This window comes from Ambystoma mexicanum, chromosome 4p (assembly GCF_040938575.1).
Source record: "Ambystoma mexicanum isolate Mex_15411 chromosome 4p, UKY_AmexF1_1, whole genome shotgun sequence".
Classification (NCBI taxonomy): Eukaryota; Metazoa; Chordata; class Amphibia; order Caudata; family Ambystomatidae; genus Ambystoma; species Ambystoma mexicanum.
The window spans coordinates 672,974,335-673,000,871 of NC_090927.1; the positions used below are offsets into that span (position 1 = coordinate 672,974,335).

General features: G+C 44.6%; 2 protein-coding genes across 3 annotated transcripts in view; one reads left to right on the forward strand and one right to left on the reverse strand.

Moving 5' to 3' along the window:
• SMAP1 (small ArfGAP 1) overlaps positions 1–25,615 on the forward strand; it is a 1,420,305-nt gene extending 1,394,690 nt beyond the window's left edge. For both annotated transcript variants that reach the window (XM_069606218.1, XM_069606219.1), the window contains one exon: positions 24,427–25,615. In XM_069606218.1, coding sequence (XP_069462319.1) covers positions 24,427–24,561 — 135 coding nt within the window. In that variant the 3' untranslated portion in view covers positions 24,562–25,615. The remainder of the gene's footprint in view (positions 1–24,426) is intronic.
• A 188-nt stretch (positions 25,616–25,803) lies between these two features.
• B3GAT2 (beta-1,3-glucuronyltransferase 2) overlaps positions 25,804–26,537 on the reverse strand; it is a 702,961-nt gene continuing 702,227 nt past the window's right edge. The window contains exon 4 of the mRNA XM_069606221.1: positions 25,804–26,026. Within this exon, the coding sequence (XP_069462322.1) occupies positions 25,940–26,026 (87 nt within the window). The 3' untranslated portion in view covers positions 25,804–25,939. The remainder of the gene's footprint in view (positions 26,027–26,537) is intronic.

Genomic DNA, 26,537 nt, shown 5'->3' on the forward strand with positions numbered 1-26,537 from the left:
TTGGATTTAATCTGACGCGATGATGGCAATGCTTATATTTGTGCCCTTTTGGATTTTGCAAGATTCCCGGTAGTCCTTAAGTTCCAACAAGTGGGTTTTTAAGTGGAATGCAGCCACGCAATTCGAAAGAGTTAGCTGTGTCAAGTAAGACTCAGCATTCAGCTTTGACAATTGCTTTTTGAAATATGTCAACTAGGGGATTTCATCTGCACCCCTGTTGCGTAAAATGTTTATGATTAAGGATTGTGTCAAGACAGCTTTAGGGTTGGTCCAAATTCTGAACCAATTCAAAATTGGTTCAGCTGCCATGTCATCTTCCAAGTAAGGCATGCCCAGTTCAAGGGAGTACCATAATTCGGGGCTGATTGTGGTAACCCTAGGATTTTGTTTTAGGGATTCACTCAATAACTTGGATCTTGTGCATGTTCCGATAGCCCCATAAAACTGCTCCCTATTTAGCTACTGCTCCTGCTTTACTGCTGTGCACTGTCTTTATGAAGTCCAGTAGCTTCGAGTTGGACATGGCCATGAATCTCCTGACCCCTCTTGATGCTTGTTTGAACCTAGATGCCTGTTTCTTCACATGCGCCACTTGTTTCAAAGTTGGAGTTAAGCGTATCCCCAGATAAACACATTTCGTAAACTCTCTGGATTGTCACATTATTACTAAGCATATCTGCCATACTCTGGCTCATTCTCTTTAAATGGCAGGCCATTACCGCAGACTTTCTAGAACTAAGATCTAAAGTTGTCATGAATTCTGTGTACGCTGTGATAATGGCATGGCATGTTATGTTTGTTGGGTGCAGGCAATCAAAACCGTATCATCAGAGTATGCCAGAAGCGGCAATGGTGTCTCTCCCAGTTTTGGAAAAATCAGTCGTGGCCATATCAAGACCTTGTATAACCCATTGAATTACAGTTAGAACAGTAGATGAGCCATTACACATCCTTGCCGTACACCAGTCTTCACTTGGAAGTAGACTGTGCAGTGCCCTTGGTGCCGCTCCACATGCAAGGTGTGTCCTCGTGTAACATGGCCAACATATTTACTATCTCTACAGAGAAGCCCTGGAACCTGAGCACAGCCCATAGTTTGTTTCTATTCACCTTATCAAAAGCTGTGCTCAGGTCCATGAAAGCCAGATAATACTGGTTCCTGCCTAAAACATACAAAGAGTTAGTCACAATCAAATACAAATTCACAATTTGTACATTGGTACCCAGACCTGGACAGAACTTCAAGGAACCTCAATTGCATGTCTGAGAAGATGCCATTAGTGTCAACCCAGTATTCAATTTTGCCCAGAAGTACTCTACCAAAGATTTGACGTTTGAAATAAAGAGTCCAACAGTGACATCTGCCTATAAGAGTCCAGGGCATCCCTCTGATTCCTTATAGCCTCTAAGATTTCTCTGAGGGAGAATGTAACTATTTGCCCTTCAGGGGTTGCCTGGTTGACCATGAGGACCCTTTGATTCTCCACAAGAGGGAGCCACTCCCTTGCACTTCTGACAAGATCTGGATTTTAAAGTGTGGCAAAATGAGATATCCAAATACAGTCCATTACATTTGTTTCAAGCCCACCACATTCACTTTTATACTTGGGGCCCAGGGATACTCATTCCCAAAATGTCTTTCTGGTATTATCCTTAGCTGCCTGGACCAGATCTTCCCATGCAGCCCTATCAAGATCTCATTTCCATGTGTTAACTACCCTCTTGTAATTAGCTCTAGCTGCACAGGTCTGGTTTTCCCCAATGTCCAGTGTTTTCAATAGTGTGATTAGGGACTTTCTTGCCACCTTACATTCATCATTAAACCAATTTAACTGCCATGGTTTCACGCCTTAATGACTTCTTTCTGAAATTTAGTAGACATACTACACAGGGTGTTCAATTATCCAAGATCCTAGATGGGTACATATGGCACATGTGAGTCCTGCAGAATGGAAACAGTTAAGTTATTATTGAAAATATTCTCGAGGATTATTGTGCGTTTGTCCCCGATTGCTATATTCAAATCAAGGTAGGGAGTAGACCTATTGGCTCTAAGCACGGTACATAGCAACAAAATTGCCACAGAACAGCTACCCGTCCCACTACGCCGAGGCGTCAGTAGCCCACAGTCACAACACTTATATAGCTAACATAGCTAGTATAGATAAGGGTATCATGAAGTGTGCAAAAAAGACATATTTTAATATTATCTAATACACATTCAAACAAAACATAAAATAATTTATAAAAACCAGGAAAACTAATCAGTATAAGTCATACAATGGGAACATATGAGAAAAATCTGCCAGTGACAACTCAATATTGGCAGGTGAGGTTAGTATTTCAAAGTGAATGAATATATACGTCTAGTATTCATTAACTTATTTCAACATTATTTTTTCTCATCATTAGCATGTTTTCGAATATTTTTTGAAACGGCAAAGTCGTGTCGACCAATAGATGAGTTTCTAGGTCCAATTGTTTTTTGACCGCACGTGCATAAATGGTTCTAGATCACGTGCCTTTTGGGCCTGCCTTCAGGACACTATTTGATTTTTGACTGACCCACTGTGGTTCGTCGTGTTTAGTGACTTAACTTTAAGGATTTCATGGCCATCTAAAAACCAAACAAACATATATTCATTATTATTTACATGTACCCTATATTTGTCATAGTGTTACGAATGTGGGCTGTAACATGACTGACCCTAAATTTCTTTCCAGCGCGTGAGAAGTGGCGACATTTTCAATGCTCGCTGTTGGTCTAGGATTTCTCCCTCAACTCTAAAGGACAGACATAATAAGCTGCCATTACTGAAGCTAAGGCAACGTCATTTAATGCCAGAATCTCCTCTGCTAAATCAGGAAGCCGCAAAATCTTCTCCATATTCAGAGAACTGGAGACACCCCCCTTCCCCACCCTCTCCAATAGTGAAGGATGGATCCTGGTGCAATGCGATCCAATCTGCAATGCTTAATAAACTTGAAACCTTACAAACCAAAATACTCAATCACCAAAAGGAGATCTCCAAGCTAATAACCAGCAGTCAATCCATTCCACCGACCAAGCTTCCTAACCCCTCCCCCCAGTTTGATTTCAGAGACGTAAGTGTCTCAGAGGTCATCTCTCTCCTCCATACCATCAAACCGTCAATTGCAAGGGGAATGTATGCCCAGCGCAAGTAATTAAAGACTGTGCCCCTCACTAGCCCCTATCATAACCGCATTCATCAATGCCTCCTTTCACTCTGGCGAAGCCCCACCAAATCTAAAGGAAGCCTGGGTCCGCCTGCTCCTCAAAAAACCCTCACTTGATCCAGCCATCCCAACAAACTACAGACCAATCACCACTATCCCCTTCCTACTGAAAATTCTGGAAAAGCAGCCTACCTGCAAATACAGACATTTCTAGAGGACAACCATCTCCTTGGCCTTGGGCAATCAGGGTTCAGGCCACGGCATGGAACCGAAACAACTCTCCTTGACCTGAAGAATCAAATTGATGACCTCAGAGACTCAGGCAAGCCTGCACTCCTCTTGCTCCTCGACCTGTCGGCAGCATTTGACTTAGTCAACTACAAAACTCTCTGCCAGCATCTATCCTCAATAGCTAACTTCTCAGACAATGCCTGCAAATGGATAGAATCATTCTTAAAAGACAGATCTATGAAGGTCTTCTCAGACTCCTCTTCTGCCGACCCCAGCACCATCAAGTGTGGCGTCCCGCAAGGCTCCTGCACGGTCCCCACCCTTTACAACCTCTTTACGAGGCCCCTGTTCAAAATCCTTGACTCCATGGGCATCTCGTATACAAATTATGCGGATGACACCCAGGTACTTATCCCCTCTCAGGTGATTACGCATCTGACCAAAATACCTTAAACTCAATCTACTCAACAATTCAAACTTGGATGGCAGAAAACTGGCTCTGCCTTAATAGTGACAAAACTGAGCTCCTGCTGGTTGGCTCGCCATCCACCCTAAATAAATTGAACAAACAGTACTCCTCCTTCGTCATTGACAGTATCCCCATCACTGTTTCCCAGTCCATCAAAACCCTTGGAGTGTACCTTGAACCTGACATGTCCATGAACAAACAGGTCAATGCCATAACCTCCACATCCGCCTACTACTCCAAGCTCATCAATGCGACCCGACCATTCCTGTCCCAACAAAACTGTCTCACCATTGCTAGAGCCATCATTGGTTCGAGACTCGACTACTGTAATGCCCTATTCATTGGTACCACTGCCAAGAATATAGCCAAACTCCAAACTGTTCAGAATAACGCGCTTAGAGCCGCCACAGGCCTCTCGCGCAAAGACCAAATCTCTGAACTCAGAAGACAAGTCCACTGGCTTCCTGTCAAGCAAAGAATTATCTTCAAAGCCTTGGCCTTGACTCACAAATGTCTCCATGACCTTGCTCCTCCTTACCTAAGCCGCAGGATCACCAAACCCGTCTCTCAAAAACCATCTAGATTACAATACTCTAACCTCCTGTCTGTCCCTAGGACTCACAAAGCGCTTGCGGGCGGCTCCAGCTTCCCTTCAGTTGCCCCTACCCTTTGGAATGCGCTCCCTCCGCGCCTCTGACCCATTGAATCCCACACTGTATTCCGCATAGCCATCAAGACTAACCTCTTTGTTTGAGTTCTCAAAACCTACCTGCAACGCACTGTAACATGTAACTACCGAAATGTTTTCAAGTATTTTTCTAGGGCGGCTTCGCTGTAACCCTCAAGTAAGCATTCTTAACCTCTGCTCCAGCGCCTCGATGTCTGCGGGCTGTTTGTGCGCTTTACAAATTCAAATAAATAATATTAATTTTGTCCCATTCGTGTTTAATTTCGTGGGCGTATCTTAAAATGACATGACAACGCTTGTCAGAGAAACCAACAGTTCTTTTTCTTAAGGAATTATTAATCACCTTATCAGTTAATATAGCGTTATTGCAACAATAGTTTAACAGCAAGTTCACTGTAAACTTTTTGTGGCTAGCCCGTTTCTCTCCCTTTTGTGATTAGTACAGATTGAAAGAAAAAGGTGTATTACCTTGCTGATGGTATGTAACAATGCGTGGTGGTGTTTACTCAAAGTGAGACGGTGATGACTCCCTTCTTAATTTGCCGTGACTCCACCCAACATTCTAGTTCATAGACCTATACGTCCAAACAAGGTCTCTGTTAGGGCTATACACATCGTGTGTTCAATCCCGTGTCATAGAACTTGAAACAATGCACTTACTGATGTTATATGAGTGCTCGATCAATGTAACTGATGCTGCAATACTTTTTAGACAATTCAATATTGGCTGATTGTGTGATGACAGATACACATTAGCCGTGATCAATAATACAGTAGCAACCCCATCCAAGATGGTGGATAAACGTCTGTCACGTTGATGTTAAGTACGTGCCAGTATTTAATGTAAACCTGAATAGAGTCACATAACTATCGATGACGGTAGAAGTAACGTTGTACTACGCCGCCTGTGCTGGTGAGTTAAGAAGAAGTTATCTTCACATACACGGCAAGTAATTAGAACACGTTAGACAGAAAGACTTTGACACGGTTCTGTTAAATATATAGGAATAATACCCTGGATCAAATCGCTGTAACCACGTGGAACCGCTGATTGCAAAGGGAGAGATGCGAATCGCAAAGCGATTTTATTAAGCACCATCAGTCACATTGATCGAGCACTCATATAACATCAGTAAGTGCATTGTTTCAAGTTCTATGACACAGGATTGAACACACGATGTGTATAGCCCTAACACAGACCTTGTTTGGATTTATAGTCTATGAACTAGAATGTTGGGCGGATTCACAGCAAATTAAGAAGGGAGTCATCCCCGTCTCACTTTGAGTAAACGCCACCGCGCATTACCATCAGCAAGGTAATAGACCTTTTTCTTTCAATTTGTACTAATCACAAAACGGAGAGAAACGGGCTAGACAGCTACAAAAAGTTTACAGCAAACTGGCTGTTAATCTATTGTTGCAATAATGCTATGTTAATTGATAAGTTGATTAATAATTCCTTGGTTTCTATGTCATTTTAAGATACGCCCACGAAATTAAACACGAATAGGACAAATTAATATTATGTCTGTCCTTTAGAGTTGGGAGAGAAATCCGAGACCAACAGTGAGCATTGAAAAAGTCGCCACTTCTCACACGATGCTAGGAAATTCAAGGTCAGTCATGTTAAAGCCCACATTCGTAACACTATGACAAATATAGGGTACATGTAAATAATAATGAATATATGTTTGTTTGGTTTTTAGATGGCCATAAAATCTTGAAAGCTAAGTCACTAAACACATTGGGTCCGTCAAAAATTAAATAGTGTCCTAAAGACAGGTCCGAAAGGCACGTGATCTAGAACCATCTATTCACGTGCGGTCAAAAAACAATTGGACCTAGAAACTCATCTATTGGTCGACACAACTTTGCTGTTTCAAAAAATATTCTAAAATATGCTAATGATGAGAAAAAGAATGTTGAAATAAGTTAATGAATACTAGACGTATATATTCATTCACTTTGAAATACTAACCTCACCTTCACCTGCCAATATTGAGTTGTGACAGGCAGATTTTTCTCATACACTCCCATTGTATGACTTATACTGATTAGTTTTCCTGGTTTTTATAAATGTTATGTTTTGTATGAATGTGTATTAGATATCATTAAAATGTCTTTTTTGCATACTTCATGATACCCTTATCTATACTAGCTATGTTAGCTATATAAGTGTTGCGACTGTAGGCTACTAACGCCTCAGCGTGGTGGGACGGGTAGCTGTTCTGGGGCAATTTTGTTGATATGTATACTTTGTCCTTCTGCCACACAGCCCCCTAGAAAAGGAGGACATCTGAGCTCATCCCTGCATGGTACAGACAAATTCTAGAGCCACAGGGTGATGATCTCTTGGTGCATCCCCAATTATGTGAAAGTCTAGTAACTTTCTCCAGTGTCTGACCGGGAAACAGCAGAAGTCTATTGTTGCCCCTAAATGTGGGTCTCTCCAGTCTGTCACCTTGAGTGCAACCATTTATAGATCTTATGCCCCACTCATATAACGATGACAAGATGTTTAGCCCATCACAACAAGTTACTGAGTCCATCATGTTGGGCTCAGGCAGGCCTAGTAGCAAATCATCTGTGTTATCCAGGAGATCAGGGAGCGGTCCATTCACAACTTTGGCATTAAAGTGACCTGCCAGAATCACTAGAGATCCCTCCAGACTAATATTACAGAGATTGTTTAAAAATGGTTGTTTTAACTGCATAAGACAATTGCCTTCATTAGATTTGTGGGGGCTATTATCACAATAAGATCAGTCTCCAAATTTACAGTGACTTTGACAGATTGCAAGAAGGATATTATGTTTCGTCTAGCTCCATGAGATACACAGATTTAATAAATCTAGCCATTCATCCAAAACATCTGCCCCTCACTCTCCTTTGCGCTGGAATTTTGAATGATTTGCATCCATCAATAATTAGAGTCCCGGTCGCCCATATCCCTTGTAACAAAATAAAATAAAACTAATGCAATAGATCTCTTATGTCTTGATGTTCGAATTTACTCCTTGCTTCTGCTATATCCCTTGATAATAGCAATGCTACCTTATCAATCTTAGCACTGTCCACAGGGACTAATTCTTAACCTAGGAGGATCACAGCATTAGAACGAGGCCCTGCAACCTGTATTCCACTATCTGGCATCGCTACTGACTCCCCGACACAGTACTTAGATTAGTCACAAGTCAATCCATCTCCTCCAAGGAGCTTAATCATTCAAAACGATTGTTAATAGGTACCTGTGTGCAGTGTGCCACTGTAACTGTAGGCACAATTTTTGACAATGGTACTTTATCCAAGTGGGAGTTCCTGATGTTGGGTGGAATGAGGGTTCCTGTTGTACAAAATCTTGCTGTGGGTGCCATATTAAACCAAGTGCCCAGGGGAGATCCCTGTGATAAATAAGCCTCCAGCGGATAAAAGTGTTCCAGAGGTAATATGGTCAGCGAGGTCTTTCGCCATTGACCACCTAAATTAGAGTTCAGGATATTACGTGCTATATGCTGATAGGCTAATGAGGCTAATGTGACAACAATGCAGTCTCTCTTGAGTTGCTTTGGGGTATTCCCCACGCAGGGTGTCCTTCTCGCCATCTTAATGTACTGAGGATTTATAGCAGGAGCGGCCAAGTAGAGTTTATCCACTGAGTCACCTTCTTTATTAATGATGTTGCTGATTCAGAATGTTCAGGTTGGGGGCTTGGCACGTCCTCTATGAGCCCCACCTAAGACAGTGCCCCCAGGGGTACATTTAATATCATTTTAGAGACCACTGTCGGATCATTTGAGGCCTTGTGAAATGTCTTGGTGGTTTTTGGAAAATGTCTAGCTGCACTTAAAGCACTGAATCCATTTGGGCACTCATGTATTTGAGCTCTAATATTAGAGGTTGATATTACATTGTCTACGGCTGTCACTATCGCTTTTGGCGGTTCATTTGATTGGGTCCCTGGGCACTCTAAGGGATTTACGGCTGATGTTAGCCTCTGGAGCTTCTTACCAGCAAATTCCGCTATGGTGTTGGAAATAGTTAATTTATCCTTCTTGAGTGACCTAATTCATCATGGATACAAAAAACATGACTTTTAAAATTGCCAATTAAACCTGTGATCAATTCCACTTTGCCCCATAAGTTAACTGGTCTCTTTCATAAAGCAGTCCAACCTTGTATACAAATTGAAAACCTGGGGCGCATTAGAACTAGTGTTGGGTTCCTTAATTGGTGATTACTCATCAGTTGATTGTGCTTGTGGTGCATCCAGTTCGAGCCTCACCAATTCCCTCCTGCTGGGGAACAATAAAATGGGCGAGGATAAAGTTACTGCAGTTGATGTGTGTTTGTTCAGCGGCACAAGGGGCTCAGAGTCGGGGCTCAGAATCGGTGCACACTCCCAACTGGTCTGAGTCCAGAGAGAGGCCTGTGTGTGCTACCTTTGTGTTCGCAAAAGGTTTGGGGTAGTACAGAGGTTAAAAGTTGGAATCTCGGGTCATTGCTAATCTTTGCTCAAAATAGCAATTCTGTTTTCCGACAGGGCTCACTCGACTAGAAGTGTTTGCTCATCCAATTTACCAGCTACTTGTTTTAAATAGGTGTCTAGGGAATGTTGGGCAATGGGCTTAGTTGTAGGCTTCAGTCCCAGTACTTTCCAGTGTTTCATTCCAGGCTTGCGGTCCTGATTGCCGATAGCCTTTAGTTTTACCATGTTTAATCCAAGATGGTGTGCCCGATAAGCTATGGTATCCCTATGAAAACCTAGTACCAGCTTCAGCTTCAAGACGAACCAAAAATGCCCACGTGTTTCATTGGGCACTATATACATTAGCTGAGACAATGTGTAAACTTCCTGTCACACATCAGATACTTTTACCTCCTTTGCCCTGCCCACTCTTTTCAAAAGAGCACTTTTTGAGGAGGACCACACAGAGATTGCTACCTCCATTACCATCAGTGGCAGCAAGGCTCCCATCTTATTACCCTCCACCTCAGCCACAAGCTTCTTAGGGCAACACCTTCGCTCAACGGGGGGCAGTGAGCTAATCAGGCCAAAACAACAAGGAAACTACAGTTCTCTGCACCGATTAAGGGTTTTGCCTACCCCAACCACTCCATATTCTGCCTCATGCGATGACACTCGCGCCCGCTCTAGATCCCAAAACCAGTGCTAGCTTGGAATTTCAGCGATGGGAAACAGTGAGCTAATTGCCAGTAATCAACAAGGGGGCGTCCAATAGTGTGGTGATTAGACGAGCGGTGAGTTGTGAATGCCTGCCAGTAGGGATGGAATGGCAGGGCTTTCCTTTTCTGCAGCAATCATGGGAAGCAACTAAGTGCCTATATCCAGATCCTTTCATAGATCATCGGGTCAGCATTTCCACATCAATGGATAGTGTAGCATCCTGCACCTTTCTTAGGTTGGATCGCTACTTAAGGACAAACCTTTCATACACATGTGGGAAACGTGAGTTGTTCACATGCCATTTAGTACGCTTTGTTTAAGTTGATCACTGATTTATTGTTGTGTCTTTACAGTTTACATTACTGCTCTCATGTTCTACTGTGGGAGATTGGATTGACAATGTGTACCTTGCAAAATCCTATTAAAGGTCAATTTCTAGCATAGCTAAGGGATTTTCCTGGCTAGCTAGTGCAAGTAATTCCTAGAATTTCCATCGAGCTACGGGTGCCTCTTAAAGGCTTGCAGGTACTCTCTCTCTTTCCTCGCCATACTGTACAATTGGTGTTTCATTCGTGTATGGTTAAAGGGGGCTTTAGACAAAAGTAGAAATGTTGTGGTCATGGGTCCCTGAGTATTCAGTTTCCCTCTGAGGATCTGGCTCGAATATTCAATGGCCTTACCTTTCAGACAGTATTCAGTTTTGGTGGGAGGGTCTGCTAGGATATAGTTTCCGTTTTTGCAGTTCACTATGCAGATATTTGATTTCCCGTACCAGGAATCGAATAGTTCCGGTTTTCATAGGCCTCGGATTGCGTCATTGCTGAGAATCCAAGTAATATACATCACCGGTTCAAATGCCAAGTAACTGATATTCCTGTTTCTAAATGCCCAGTAATGAAGATTTTTAGTTTCACATGCTGAGTACTGGGCATTTTAAGTTTCACACGCTCAATAGAGAGTATTTTCAGTTACATATCCTGAGTAACTGATATTTTCCAATTCACATGATTAGTAACTGATATTCCTGGTTTTACTGTGCCAGTCATAAACATTACCCGTTTACCCAAAAACATGGGCTCACTGGCCTCATCGGTCTGCAGCACAAGACATTGCAGCACGATTCAGTCTTGGTTTTCCTGCTTCTATGGCTTCATCACAGTAATCCATTCAGCCATCTTCAATGTGATTCAAATCTAATGCTGGCCTGCTGGCCCTACTCCGTTTCATAGCCCATCCACAACCCAACATATAAGACAAGCCGCCTCATCACGAGTTTGGTGGTAACCCTTGAATGCGACGGTAACGCTATTACCGCCGCATTTAAGGGTCCGCCAAATCATGGGGTTGGCGGATTTAGCCCCAGCTCTGAGCTGGGGGCAAATCTGTCACCATTTTTCCTATTTTAGCGCTATTACCACCAAACATTCCCCATTGGGCCTAATTGGGAATGGGAAATTCCAGAATTGGCCCAATGGGGAATGGGGCTTACCGTTCTGTCAAACCCGTGATCCGGCGCTAATAGCGCTGGGGGTTTTGGCGATAGGGCTAATAGCCGGGGTTAGCGCCCAACTCGGGAGGAGGCCCAAAGTATTTGAAATGGCAAATGGCCTCTGATGACCGTGGTCCCCTCACAGCCACAGAAAGGCTGATGCTGCAATCTCTCCTACATGATGCCTGTCCTGGCTTTTGATATTTCTCCAGCATTGGATCTTTCATGGATTCACATGCTTTGAATATTCCCCGTCGTCAGGCTGGGAATCCCCGGTACATTATATAGACCCTTTCCCGTAGGAAAACTTTTTCGACGCTTATGCGTCCTATCCACCTCGTTTTGTATCATGCGTGCCCGTGCCGTCAGGACGTCATGATATAAATACAGGCCCCGCCCCCGCGCTCCCTCAGATTTCAACCGTCTTTCAAAGCAGTGGGATCTTCGTGTTACTACTAGTGATAACTAGATTGTTTTTTTGTCTGTTTCGCGTAAGCGAAGTTCAAATCTGGAGAATTATGTCTGGAAAGGCGTTATTTCGCCCATGTGCAACCTGTGGCCTCAAAAAGGTTTATGAAGGAGACGGCCACATGGACTGTATCTACTGTCTCCACCCGCACCACGCGGCGGATACATGTGAGATATGCCAGGGTTTCTCCCAAAAAACCCTTAAGGACCGTAAAAGAAGGCTGGTCGACTGGCTTAATGACGGAGCGGGTGCCTACCCGGCTTCGGAAGTTGGCTCCACGGCCTCCAGGAGCAAGTCGGAGCCTCCATCGAAGAAGGTGCGGCCAGCAGAAATTCGCCCTGAGGACAAGCATAAGGGGAAACATGCTGGATCCTCCTCATCTCATAAAAAGCCCTCCTCCTCCTCATCATCTAAGACGGAGAGGCTGGCGCTGTCTAAATCCTCCTCAGGGGACCGTCCCAGGTCTTCCGTGAGTCGAGAAGCTTCAGCCGGGAAGTCGGCATCAAAATCGACAACGAAGTCTAAAGGCTCGACGACGACGACTTCCTCGTCGACCTCGGTGTCGTTGACGATGCCTATTACCGTTCAAGCAGCAGCGGTTGGGATTCCTTCGTCGACGGAAACTCAGTCTATGGCTTGGCTGCCTGAGGTCTATGACCCGATCCCCCCTGAGGTCTTACTGCAGCCAGACACGGCCTGCTCGGCGGAAGGGGAAGGTGACATGGTTCTGCAGCCATTGGATTTAGGCTTACGGCCTTCCACGTCGACGACGACGGCGACGAGTGCGAGCGGGGGTATGGTACCTATATCATCCACGTTGCTGAACCCCCAGACAGTTTTGTCTCTGGATGTGCTTAATACTCTTCAGAAGCTACTACAGCGGCTGGATACCCAGTTCCCTCAACCTGGGACGTCATCGTCACTTCTGTCTGTACCTTCCGTCGACGAGCAAACTTGTACGGCTCGCTCGTCGACGAATCACCCATCGGCTCCCCAGGCGGTAAAAGATCGTCCTCGAGCTCAGGAGGAGGGTGAGTTGTCGGAGTCCGACTCTATACATGATGACTCTGGGTCAGACATCTCCCTGTCACCGTCGAGGGACCCGACATGGAATTCGGATGTAGAATTGGAGTCTACGAGGAGCCAGACACAGCCATCTCCCCCTGATGATGTGGGAGCCTTCCATGCAATGATGGGGAAAGCGTGTTCCGAATTCGGCTTGATTCCTGAGGAGCAGAGGAAAGACTGTTTCCTTTTTGACCATATGGGTCAAAGGAGAAAATCGGTATTTGCCATCCCAATCCTTGACCACGTGTGGCAAGAAGGTCTCAAAACGATGCGCCATCCGTTCTCGGAACCAGCCATAAAGGGACGGATCGAGAAAAAGTTTAAAGCTCCTGAGTCCACTCCAAAATGTCTAACATCACAGCCTTTGTCTGACTCGGTGGTGTCGGCGGCAGCAGCTAGGAAGGCCAGGGTCCAGCAGAAATGTTCAACGCCACCGGAAAGCGAGGCTAGGAGGCAGGACGCATTTGGAAAGAAGGTGCTCTCGGTCGGAGCGACGACAGTAAGAGCAGCCAATTCCTTAGCGATCGTGTCACGATATGATAGGGAAATGTGGCACAAATTAGCCCCTATCCTAGAACACCTGCCAGACGAACACCGAAAAGCAGCTATGTTACTGGTGCGGGACGGCGAGGAGGCCTCGAACCACGCTATTAATATCGCAGTGGACCTAGCAGAGTCTGGTTTCAAACAAATCAACCATGGAGTAGTGCTTCGTCGACAAGCGTGGCTCAAATGTACTACTTTCCGTCCTGAAGTACAGTACAAAGTCCTGGACATGCCATGCGAAGGGGAGCACCTGTTTGGCGAAAAAGTTGATGAAGCGCTGAAAGGGATGAAAGAAGACACGGATACTGCTAGGTCCCTCGGCGCCCTTCAAACGGGTAGAAATTTTCGCTCTTTTCGCCCTTTCAGAGGTGCTTCTGGAAACTCCCGCTTTGGAGCCTCGAGGGACCGTGGATTTAACAGGCCCTCGTACTCTTCACAAGGGTTCAGACGAGCGTCCCAGTCGGCACGTGGAAGCAGGGACTATCAAGCCTCCAGGCGGCGAGGCTCAGGTCCGTCGTCAACGAAGAACAAGCAAACCAGCAACCAATGACGGCCTTCGGAACGTCCTGGGGGGTCGAGTCTCTCATCACTTCGACCGATGGAAATGCATCACCAAAGATCGATGGGTCCTAGACACGATTCGCATGGGTCATGCGCTGCAATTCAAAGACAAGCCTCCGCGTCTTCCTCCTTTATTCTCGACACAGCCCCACCTCCAAATCCTACGACAAGAGGCGGAGCTTATGTTGCGAAAAGGGGCGGTAGAGAGAGTTCCTGTGGCACAGGAAGGCCAAGGAGTTTATTCCAGGTTCTTTGTTGTCAAAAAGCCAAACGGCAAATGGAGGCCCATTCTCGACCTGAGGGTACTCAACAAGTGGCTAAAGAGCCAAAAATTCAAAATGCTAAAACTCCAAGAGGTTATCAGATCGGTGCAACCCATGGACTATCTCTCTTCACTAGACCTTCAGGATGCTTATTTTCACATCCCAATACGCCCACGACACAGGAGATATTTAAGATTCGTCGTCGGGAGAAAGCATTTTCAGTTCAAGGTCCTCCCGTTCGGGCTCAAGTCCTCCTCCAGGACGTTCACCAAGTGCTTGGCCCCTATAGCGGCCCATTTAAGGAAGGATGGTCATCATGTCTATCCATATCTAGACGACTGGCTAATCAGAGGGTCATCCAAGGAACAAACACGAGACAGTCTACGAGCCACAATGTCCATCTTACAGGAACTGGGCTTCGCAATAAACTTCAACAAGTCCTCAGTAGAGCCTTCGAGGACCTTGGTCTTTCTAGGAGCGGAGTTTCATACGCACACAAGCCTGGTGAAACCATCCAGCGAAAGAATTCAGAAACTTCAAAACAAGGCGTCGGAATGGAGCGGCGGTACCAGAGTCTCTGTGCGCAAGTACATGTCCCTGCTAGGGACCATGTCGTCCTGCATTCAGTTAATAAACAACTGCCGTCTGTTTATGAGGCCTTGCCAGGAATTTCTAGCGGACCGTTGGGCACAGAGCAGAGGTCGCTGGTCCGACAGACTGGTCGTCGACGAACAACTAGTTCAAGCACTCGGCTGGTGGAAAGTGTCTACTCACCTAACGAGAGGGATGCCTCTACTGGAACCAGAGTTCCAAAAGACGGTGGTGACGGATGCATCGCTGAGCGGATGGGGAGCTCATCTGGATATGTTACAGGTACAAGGCCAGTGGTCTTTGCAGGAGTCCTCCCTGCATATCAACCTGCTAGAACTGAGAGCAGTGCGATGGGCTCTGAAGTCTTTTCTTCCGCAACTGAGGGACTCGGTGGTGCGTGTCATGACGGACAACACCACTACGATGTTCTACTTGAGGAAACAAGGAGGGACACGTTCCAGGTCCCTATCGACAGAGGCACAGAAAATCTGGCATTGGGCCCTTCAACACAACATACAAATCTTAGCATTTCACCTACCAGGAGTGAAAAACGTGGAAGCCGATGCCCTCAGCAGAGAAATGAACGAAGTTCACGAATGGGTGCTGAACGACCAACAACTTCAACAAGTATTCAAGGAATGGGGACACCCTTCCATAGACCTGTTTGCAACGAAGAACAACAAGAAATGCCATCAGTACGCAAGCAGATGGCCTCAGCAGGGCTCACTGGGGGATGCGTTCTCATTCCCATGGACGAACAAATTCCTGTACGCATTTCCTCCTTTTCCCCTTGTCAGGAGGACGTTGCAATGGATCCTCAGGTACCCATGTCGGGTAATTCTGGTGGCCCCATACTGGGCCAGACAAGTGTGGTTTTCAGACCTACTACACTTAGCGGCGGCGGAACCGATGAGATTCCAGAAGACCCCCGACCTTCTGTCTCGACAGGAGGGTGTCGTTTGGCATCACGACCCGGACAGCCTCAAGTTGACGGCCTGGCTCCTGACTTCGCCGAATTTGGTCGGCTAACGATTCCGGAGGACTGTCGACGTATCCTGCAAGCGGCAAGAGCACCTTCCACAAACGCCTCATACGCGTACAAATGGAAAAGGTTCTGTCAATGGTGTGAGGATCAACCAGGTTTGGCCCCGCAATCGATTAGGCCGGAACAGCTCCTTCCATACTTGCTGTTATTAGCTCAAATGGGCCTGTCGGTGTCGTCAATAAAAGTACACCTAGCAGCCATTTCCAGGTTTACTCGTCGACGGCACTCGGCACCATTGTTCAGCGACCGCCTGATTAAGCACTTCCTTAAAGGCCTCTTTCGGAGTTTCCCTCCAGAGAAGAAATTTCCACCGGAGTGGAGCCTCAATCTGATCTTAACGTCTCTTATGAAACCTCCGTTTGAGCCAATGTCATCATCGTCTCTGAAGTTTCTGTCGTGGAAATTGGCCTTCCTGGTGGCCATCACTTCAGCCCGACGTATCTCAGAAGTTCAGGCTCTAATGGTGGACCCACCATACTTACGATTTTTCAAGACCAAGGTAGTCCTAGCCACTAACCCACAGTTCATACCAAAAGCTCCTTCGGTGTTTCATAAACACTCTTCTATCGTGTTGCCTACGTTTTTTCCGGAGCCATGCTCGGGAGCGGAGCGCATGCTACACACATTGGATGTAAAAAGGGCTCTCAAGTTTTATCTTCATCGTACGCAACCGTTCAGAGAAACGAGACAGCTGTTTGTGGCCTATGGGTTGGGTGCTAGAGGAAAAGCCATTTCAAAGCAAGGACTTTCAAGATGGGTGTCATCTACCATCTCGTACTGCCATTCCAAGGCAGGGAAGCCTCTTCTACGACGGCCAAGAGCTCATTCAACTAGAGCAGCGGCATCGTCGACGGCACTGTGGGCCGGAGTCCCTCTAGGGGACATCTGCATGGCGGCTACCTGGGCGACTACACACACCTTTACCCGCCATTACTGCCTGTCGCAGCAACATGCCGAAGACACCCGGATGGGACAGGCGGTGCTTCGACACCTATTCCAGTAAGGTAAGCCCCGGCTGCGGGGTGGCATCCTGTGGAATTTATGACTGTATGTGGTCCGTTTTTTCCCTATGTAAACTATTACTGATGTATACATAATCTTAGGGAACGGCCTTTTGCGAAGAATGTATAGGGGTTTGCATGCACACCTCCTCTTGGGGGTAGTACTGCTATGTAATCTATTCAAAGCATGTGAATCCATGAAAGATCCAATGCTGGAGAAGGGAATAGTTTCTTACCTGTAACTCCATTTCTCCAGCATTGGTATCTTTCATGGATTCACATGCGCCCACCTGCCTCCCCTGATCATGCAAACCGGTTCCCCCACTACTTTGGGGGCCGAAATCTGAGGGAGCGCGGGGGCGGGGCCTGTATTTATATCATGACGTCCTGACGGCACGGGCACGCATGATACAAAACGAGGTGGATAGGACGCATAAGCGTCGAAAAAGTTTTCCTACGGGAAAGGGTCTATATAATGTACCGGGGATTCCCAGCCTGACGACGGGGAATATTCAAAGCATGTGAATCCATGAAAGATACCAATGCTGGAGAAATGGAGTTACAGGTAAGAAACTATTCCCTTTCCAACCCTGAAGTTCTAATCGATCTTGTTGTATATGCTAGGTGGATGACGGGTTTGGCGTCTTGCAGTGTTCCCTATGCTGTGCTTGCAAACGCACGTAACTGCGTAGACAGTCCAAACTGCCACCTTGTAAAATACACCTTCTGCCTGTGATTGGCAGCATTCGAGGCTCACTGCCCTGCAAGCTGGAAAACCACAAGACTTTACCCTGAGTGAATGTGCTGCAGCGGCTTCTCTGATCACCATTTTATTTGTACACGTATATTCCCTAATTTGGTTGACGGATGGCTTCAGGTCTTTAAATGGGCCGGGGCTGGCAAGGGCAGAGCCCCAGCAGTCTCCCTTGAGTTCCCCCGCAGCAGCAGCCAAGCCAGCCACTACCTGTCAAGACATTGTTTCTACTGCCTGAAGCTCTCACACCATATGTGCAAAAGCTCCAGGCTTTAGAAAAAAGAAAGGTTGGCTTGTAACTGCATTCCTGTTCTTCTTTAGTTGTGGTGTCGACCACCACCAGGCATCTCTAACTATAGAGATGCAGGCAGTGGTCGAAGTGTACAAAAAGAAGTAGTGGAACTATGTTCCCGGCTTGCCTGTCCCTGCTCCCCACAAACCCCATTGCCACAACCCCTCCCACACACAATACACTCCCCCAAACACTTGCACCTGATGTTTAAGGGAACGTTCAGTGCAGTGCACTGAAAGTGAAGTTTTCAACTTCTTCCTACACTTTTATTTTAAAAGCAAACCATTCCGGAACGATTTCTTTTTAAAATAAAAGTATAGGTGCTGTACAAGGTAATTTAAAAAAGTATAGGAGCACCGCTCCCGCTCACTTCGACCACTGCATGCAGGGATCATCACCCTCGCTCCCAGGATGAGAGAGTGATTCTCGCTGCAATGGGATCCATGACGGGGGTCAGCGCCACAATTAAGGAAGCAAAGGAGAGGCAGAGGTGGTCCCTTATTAAGCCTGAAGACCACGCCCACGCGCCCCCCCTTCTTCGCTGCATTTTACTTAAAGCACTGGGTGGTTTAAATCACTTGGGCTAAGTCCCTACCCTTATTCGTTTCATGTGTTGTCTCTTTAATTCATGTGAACTGCATGAGGCGTTGTGTGGCCTTTAATTCTGTTGCATTCATTCCCTGAACTGGCTCATTTGGTCCTATCTGAGTGAGAAATGCGATCGTATACAAAAAGGTAAAGTTTAGATGACATGCCACTAATTTCCTCTTTTCAATTAATGCTTTACCATAATTCCTTTTTTCTGTCATGATTGATACCAGAAAGGAGAGGCTTCCAAAATGGGTCAGTACAGTGCTCTTTCTGTTGTTCAATCTACTGAAAAATCTGCAAGTATTTCAAACGGTCATACAATGCTGCAACTAGTTTCCAAATCACAATAAAGTTGCGGCTGTTCTCGCCATAATGATGTTTTCATACTTGAATTTTTAATGTTCACCATTTATTATTAATGGCGCTCGGATTGTGACAGCACGCGTTTTTTACGAGAAGGCGCTTGAGGATATTTCTGCCTTAACGTGGCGGCCGTGTCTGGAGGCTGGCAGGAAGAGCAGTGGCAGAGTGGTGGGGGCGTGGGGACACGAACGAAGTCGGTGATGATTACCAATCCTGTCCTTCTCTATAATGGAAACGCAGTTGTAGTTCAATCCACGGAGTTCACTGCATGCATCAGAAATTATGACCTCAAACTGGTTTGGTTGCTGCAAAACGATCTCACGCGCACCTTTATCATAGTTGGACCACAACTCAAACCTACAAGTTAACCAGCGTGCCAAGAGAGGAGATTAACTGATCCTTCCTTAAAAGGGAAAAATGGCAGCGGGTTTGCAAACGAAATTATGCCATCACTTGAGATGTAAATAAATGGGAAGGCATCACGAATCCGGGACAGACAACAGGTTCAAGTTTGGTCCACAAACCTTTATTAACAAAAAATATAGGATGGAATAATGCCTAACTTGCCCTATGCTAAGGTGGGATTTTCTTACCTAAAGGAAACTAAAGATAGTCTGTGTCAGGAATTCCAAAGGAAATGTCTGTCTGTGTCCAAAACCTATACTTCCCCTCACGTGTTACTGTATACAATGTGCAGGGATGTCATTATCAAAATAAGTAGTGTTCAAATAAAAGTTCAGAGTTTCTTCCAGCTCCTGGCTCAGAGTTTCTTCCAGCTCCTGGCTTGTAATCAGCTTTCCCTTCCCCAAGTTCAAAATAGTTCATAAGGGGCAGGGGTTCCCTTCCCCAAGAGTTCAAAATCTTTCATCTTTCCAAGAAACACAATTTTTTGTGACACTTCGCAGCTTGTTTGATATTGTTACTTTTCACTAGTTGACATATATTGTTCAGTTTCTTGATTTCAAAATCACATAAAAACTCTTTACAGTTAAAACAAAAGCTACTTTGTGAGTGCTTTTAGGGACTTTTCCATACACGGGTGCACTCGGTCTAAGTGCAGTTGTCAGACCACACAGTGCACCCAAAACAGGTCACACAACCGATGCAACTTACTTGCTGCTTTTCCGTCAACAGTGAGCCACTGCTTCAAATTGACAGTGATGCTTGATTCATTCACATGTCACACCCTCCTGACATTGTGCCATGTTTTGGTTTGCCACCATGCACTTGTTATGCTTTCTTGGATTCTCCTGGATCTTGCCAATTCTTGTGTTCTCATAATATACAGTATCCGTAACATTTTCTTGGCTCTTGCCAATGCTTGTTCACCTATATTCCTTGTGGCTTTTGCCAATGTTTGTTTTCTCATATCATACAGTGTCTTGTATTTCCTTGGCTTTGGCCAATGCTTGTTTCTCCGTATTGTACAGTACTGTGCATGCTATTTGCTTTGGCCAGTGCTCGGTTTCTCATTTAATACAGTACCTTGTATTCTCTTGGCTTTTGCCAATACTTATTTTCTCATATCATATAGTTCCTTATATCAGGAAGATTCACTAAACTTTCTTTCACTCTGTTCGATATTCAAAAGGGCTTGGACTTGCTTTCACTCAAATCAGTATTTAAAAATGCTTAACTTTGCTTTCACTCAAATCGGTATTCACAGAAATGTTTGCTTCTATTCAAATCAATGTTCATTGCTTGTTTTGCATGTTCGCCTGCCAGCCCAGTGTTCCCCTTTCTTGGTACACTCACCGGTCGGAGCTCACAGCTTTCCTGCAAGGTCCTCTCCCACCACAAGTTCTCTTTTTCCCATGCAGTACCTTGCTTAGTCTCCCAGCGGCTCGGCATGGCTTTGCTCACCCAGCGATGCTCCTCCTGCAGCTCGGGACTCACACGGCCGCTTCATGTCGGGGTCTCTCTCGCAGTCCGCCCCTGGCCTCCTCCGTCTCTCAGCTTCGCTTCCTGCTACATAAACTCTGCATCTTCCAAAGGGTCTTGTGCGCTCCGCTTGCCACACAGCTTCCCCTTGAGAGGTCTGCTTTCACCCAGCAATCCGTAGCCCTGCTTCCACAGCTGACGCCATTTCCGCAATGATTCCGGCTTTTAAAGTTCCCGCCACCATGATTGTTCCAAAAAGGACTAGACCGCTCACTGTTGAAATGGTAGTCCTGCCTTACTCTTGATGGCCCCTCCTCGTTTTAGTACACAACTGATGGCTGTATGTGTGTGTGTGTTAACAAAATGTGGATTTGTCTCTCTAGTTGGACTCTTCCTCATCCCGGTACCGAACTGGGGTTTCTTGGGGAATCTTTTAAGCGAAGAACAGGGAATGGACTGACAATAGCCTATAGAGGCTTGAAGGAAACAGGGTTTGTTATGGAATGGAAATGGGGGATACCATGTGTCACCTAAGGACATCTCCCCACTCCCCAAGTCTCTTCCACCCAGGTGATCCTCCCTCTCATATCCACCCACAGGGTCAGGATTCAAGAGCAGTGGCCTTTCCCTGGCCACCTTAGAGGAGGATATCTTGGGGAAAGAAGTGAGGATGCCCTCAGATTCCTCACATAAATTACAATGCAAATCTTATAGCGAATACCTTGCCTAGTTGTTCGAGGTAGAATGGACAATGACTTACAAATTGGTTCGAAAAACTGAGAGAGATTTAATTATTGTATTCCTTTTACTTTAATTTACTGATGAATGCAACCCATCTATCTGAAAACACGATTTGAGGAAGTGTATTCCTCTTCTATCGACTAAACTTAAGGAGGCAGTTGTAGGTCCATCAATTAAAGTTTAGACTTTGTAAATGCTACTTGTGATGGCCTACAAATACATCCAATATAAAACCGACAAAAAAACACAAATGGGGGCCAATTCTCTGATGTGCAGGTTCCTGAGAGAGCAGTTGTTTTTTAGGACGGGCCGTCTGCACTGGCTTCGTCTGACAGAGTGCATTATGTTAAAGTAGCCTGCCTAGCTTTCAACATCTGCAGAATGTAGTCCCATGTTTTAATCTCTACTGCAAAGACTTCAAGCACAGATTAGGGCACTTGTTAAATCAGCCTAATTTTAACCTAGCCTCTAAATGTGTGTGAGGAATGGAGGAGCATCTTGCTGTCCATGCTGCACGAGCCTGGAATGCCTTACCAATAACCATGGAGGACTCTCCGCCCCTCACTAGTGTGCATTTGCTGCTCACAACTTTTTCAGACATGACTAGAGCGTTAGGAAATTTCCAGAGTAGAGCATGAGAGAAATATAATCAATTAGCTGCTCATGGAGCAATTATTTTACAAAAGGAAAGCGCATCATTGCCACTATAGTTATTAATACTGTGGGCCTCATCACGAGTTTGGCGGTAACCCTTAAATGCGCCGGTAGTGCTATTACCGCCGCATTTAAGTGTCCGCCATATCATGGCCTTGGTGGATTCCCCCCAGCTCTGAACTGGGGGGAAATCCGCGACAAAATTGCTGATTTTCGGCACTATTCCCGCCGGCGGGAAATCTACCGGCGGTAATAGCGCAAATTTTCCCCATTAGGCCCAATTGGGAAAGAGGAATTTCTGAATGGGCCCAATGGGGAATGGGCACTAACCGTTCCGCCAAACCAGGAGGAGAACAACTACAGACCACAGAACTGCAGCTGAGGGATTTAACCCTGTTATTACTGAGTACCTGATTTGCAGCAAGGGATCTAACCCTGTTATTACTGAGTACCTGATTTGCAGCAGAAGGGATCTAACCCTGTGAATATTTGTCCATTTTGGGATTTGACCCAGCTACTTATTATATTTTTTGCAACAGGTTCAATTGACCAGGACCGGGAGTGCGCGCCTCACCCACCTTCTTTTTTGTACTGAATGCTATGGGAGTCCCTGGCTCCAGAGGCAGCGCCACGGGGTGACTGTGCCCCACTTTGGAGAATCATAAAGATGGTTCTTTCCCCTCCCCCAAATTTGGGAAGGACTTGTGCTTTGGAGGGGTGTCGGTTGCTGGTCACCTGAACAGAAAAAAACGTTTTCACTACAGCTACCAGAATCCTTTGAGTCTAATTAGACACACCTGCTCAACAGCCTCCCTGATGATTATTTGAGATAAGAAAGCGCTAGGAGGAGAACAACTACAGACCACAGAACTGCAGCTGAGGGATTTAACCCTGTTATTACTGAGTACCTGATTTGCAGCAAGGGATCTAACCCTGTTATTACTGAGTACCTGATTTGCAGCAGAAGGGATCTAACCCTGTGAATATTTGTCCATTTTGGGATTTGACCCAGCTACTTATTATATTTTTTGCAACAGGTTCAATTGACTAGGACCGGGAGTGCGCGCCTCACCCACCTTCTTTTTTGTACTAACTCGTGATGAGGCCCTGTGTGTCATGCCAACATTGGAATGTTATGGGAACATAATCTGAGAAAGTGGATTTCCTTAGTCACTATAAACACGTATATATTTATTTCTCAAATGTTTTAACAGTGCAAGCAGGGCTTTTTTGAACCACATGGGCACTAACCATTTTACTTGCTTAAGGTCATTCTAATTGGATAGTGGTAGTGTAAAAGTAGGTACACCATGGACCCAGGCCTTGCTTCTTTAAAATGCTTGGGTGGGCAGGGCCTGCAACGATTTATTATGGGAATTCAGGACGAACATAGTAGCCCTTAGCACTTAGAAAGCATATAGTGAAGAAAATATAGCATATTGGTTGCAAAGATATTTCCTGTCAATGTTTTCTAAACAAATTTAATTTATTTTAAAAAATGTACTTCTTGATGGTAGATTCTACATTCCAAGTAATGATCCCATCCTTTTGGTGTTGCCTTCAGTTTTGCATATTGTTCATCTGAGTATTTCAGGACTTCATTTGCTTCTACCCCAACATCTTTTATAATGTTAAATATCTGCAAGAAATACACATTCCAAAATATTCCAGTGCCAGCCCAGTTTTATTAAATTTCACAATAAAATATGAAAAGGAGAGGGATTTGGAATAAGAATTATGTAAGAGAAAACATTAAACATGAATACACCATTTACAGTGAAAGTAATTTCCGATCCAAAAATATGGCAGCAGCCCACTTGAATGTTTAAGTCTCCATTTCCAGAACCAGTCATTTCGGGTGTTTATTTTTGCTCGTGGGAATGCGGTCTCACAACTCAGAACATATTGGACGAGGCCGTAAGAGAAGAGTAACCGAAGAGTGCAAAGCACTTTCCTGCTGCTTCTCCACAAAAACAGAATGTTCTACTGACTTTACTCGATGATCAAATAAAGTGTGTCAGATAAACTGTTGACATAAAAACTTGTGGCTGATCTGAAGTCCGGCATCCCAAAGTTCTTTTCTCCTACAGCTAAACCTAACTTTACAGGTGCTGATGTTTTTATTTCCCTTTAAAATGAAAACTGACAATTCACTGTTACAGTTGACCTATGTACCATTTCAATGGCGGTACATTTCATAAATGTTCACACTAACAGACTAGTTGTACACAGTTCTGGTAGGACATCTATTGCATAATTACATTCTGATGTTGGATTCATAATCTGCTGTTGATTGTGGTTTCATAGCTTTTGTGCTTCTCTTTAACATCTCCATGTGCTTCACAGGTGAATCAGCAGATGGGTGGAATGAATCTCAATGGTCCAAGCAATATGATGCCTTTTGGGCAACCAGCGAACACCGTTGGAGGATGGGCCGGCAACTCTGCGGGTCAGACTCTCAGCACACAACTATGGAAATGAAAACGGTCATCATCCAAGGCATCCATCTGACATTCCTTACTTAGATGCATCTATTCTCTACCCACTCTTTTACCCATGTACATATTATCCCCCCTAATTATACATATTGAAGAGTTCCCTTGTTGACTTTGTGAGACTATTGATGTAGAAAAGAGCAGTTTGAGAGTATATCAATCTGACTGACACCCCTCACCACTATGTATGATTTCATAAACCATATCTGAAAAATGATGCTTGACCAACTCGCGGAGTCAATTTTATTGTGAAAATTATAGATTTAATATTATTTGCATATAAGGGAATTTGCTATCATGGTAGTAATATATCTTACTATATAAATCCTGACCTAATACCCCTTCCCTTTAAAAATCATATAGAAGGTACTGTACGAACAAATGTTTAATCATATAAACAGAATGTAAATGTATATCAGAATCTCTTTTTCTAGTGTAGCAAATATCTTTTGGTTGATTTTACATTGCATTGTGATGTTACTATGGAGTGCTTTTTTGAAAAGCACAGTTAGTGAAAAGAATATAAACCTGGATGTTACTACAAATATTTATTTTCTCTTTATAATCACAATGAATATTTGACCTCCAAAAAGGCTAGAGATCAATTATGCAAATTGGCTGTAAACTCGTTTACATAGTGCTATTATGGAAAATATGTAATGCACTAAGGGCATACTGTGTAACTCTGCAATACACCTAATATACTTTCTTGTCTTTGAAGGTATATCCAGGTTTATAACGTCATTGTGTTTACATTTTATGGTGCCTAGTATGATGAGATGTTATTTCCCTGTATTAAAGAGATAAATCCATAGATTGTTGTGTGTGTGTGTATGTATGTGCATATTTCCATTCAGGTTTTTGTGTCAACCTCTTTAAAAGACCATGGCTGTTTAATATTGCAAATATAAACCTTTGTCAACGATGCACTGAAACATGGAAACTGTACTTTGGCAACCAGCAATTAGTGTTCTAAAAACAGGTCAAAATGCAACAATTAGTATAAGAGAAATAAAATATAACCAAATATTTTGAAAATGTTCCCTTTGTCTAGTTGTTTACTTACTGCACTGAAAGCAGAACAAACTGTATACAAAATCAGTTGACATTGTTAATGGTTTTTAGACACATGCAGAATAGGTGAAAGCAAGACACAAACGTAGCTGGACGCCAGCAGAGTTATTTGCTTCGGTCAGTTCATAGGTCTCTGGCAAGTTTATATTGGGAAAATAGTCCATCTAATAAATGGCAAAGGGTATTGCACAGCAGCAGGTCATACAGTGCTATTTTGCTTTGTAGCCAAAAGTCAGTTGAGGGTTCTCCTTGGTGTCCAGTTTTGTTTTCCAGGTAGCTTGATCTTCATATCATACCTCAATTTTCACAGAGTCCTGGTGATATTTGGGCTCATTGGCCAGGTTTACCTTTTCTGTTCTAGTATGCCACACAAGAACCTATGAAGAAAAGCAAAGTGCAATCAATTTTACAAGTATTGTTTTCAAATGCTGTTACAGACATTAGTAAATAAGCCACAATTGTACTGCCTTCATACTTCCTTTTTGCTTTTTTTTTGGAACACATGTAAGAGCACAGAATACACCACCAAGGTGGTTAGGACAAAATGGCTCCGGCAGGGTGGGGCTGTTGGGGACGGAGCTATGTCTGAGTCGCTTTTCAGAAGGGAAAGTGGTCATGAACCTTCCTCGTGGCTCAAGAGAGTTCCAAGGGTAGGCAGCTTAAACAGAGCATGTACGACCGCCAGATTTTGTCTTATTCTGAGGTGAAATAAGCAGGAGCTTGAAAAGTAGAGGGTTTGGTGAACGAGTAATGTCTCAATTTGTAGAGGAGGAAAGAGGGGCCAAGGAGATGGAAGACAGACAGGACTACACAAAGACATGGAATTAGTTTCTTTTGGCAGTTAAAATCCAGTGATGGAAGGTGTAAGTGGGTGAGCTATGATGGAAT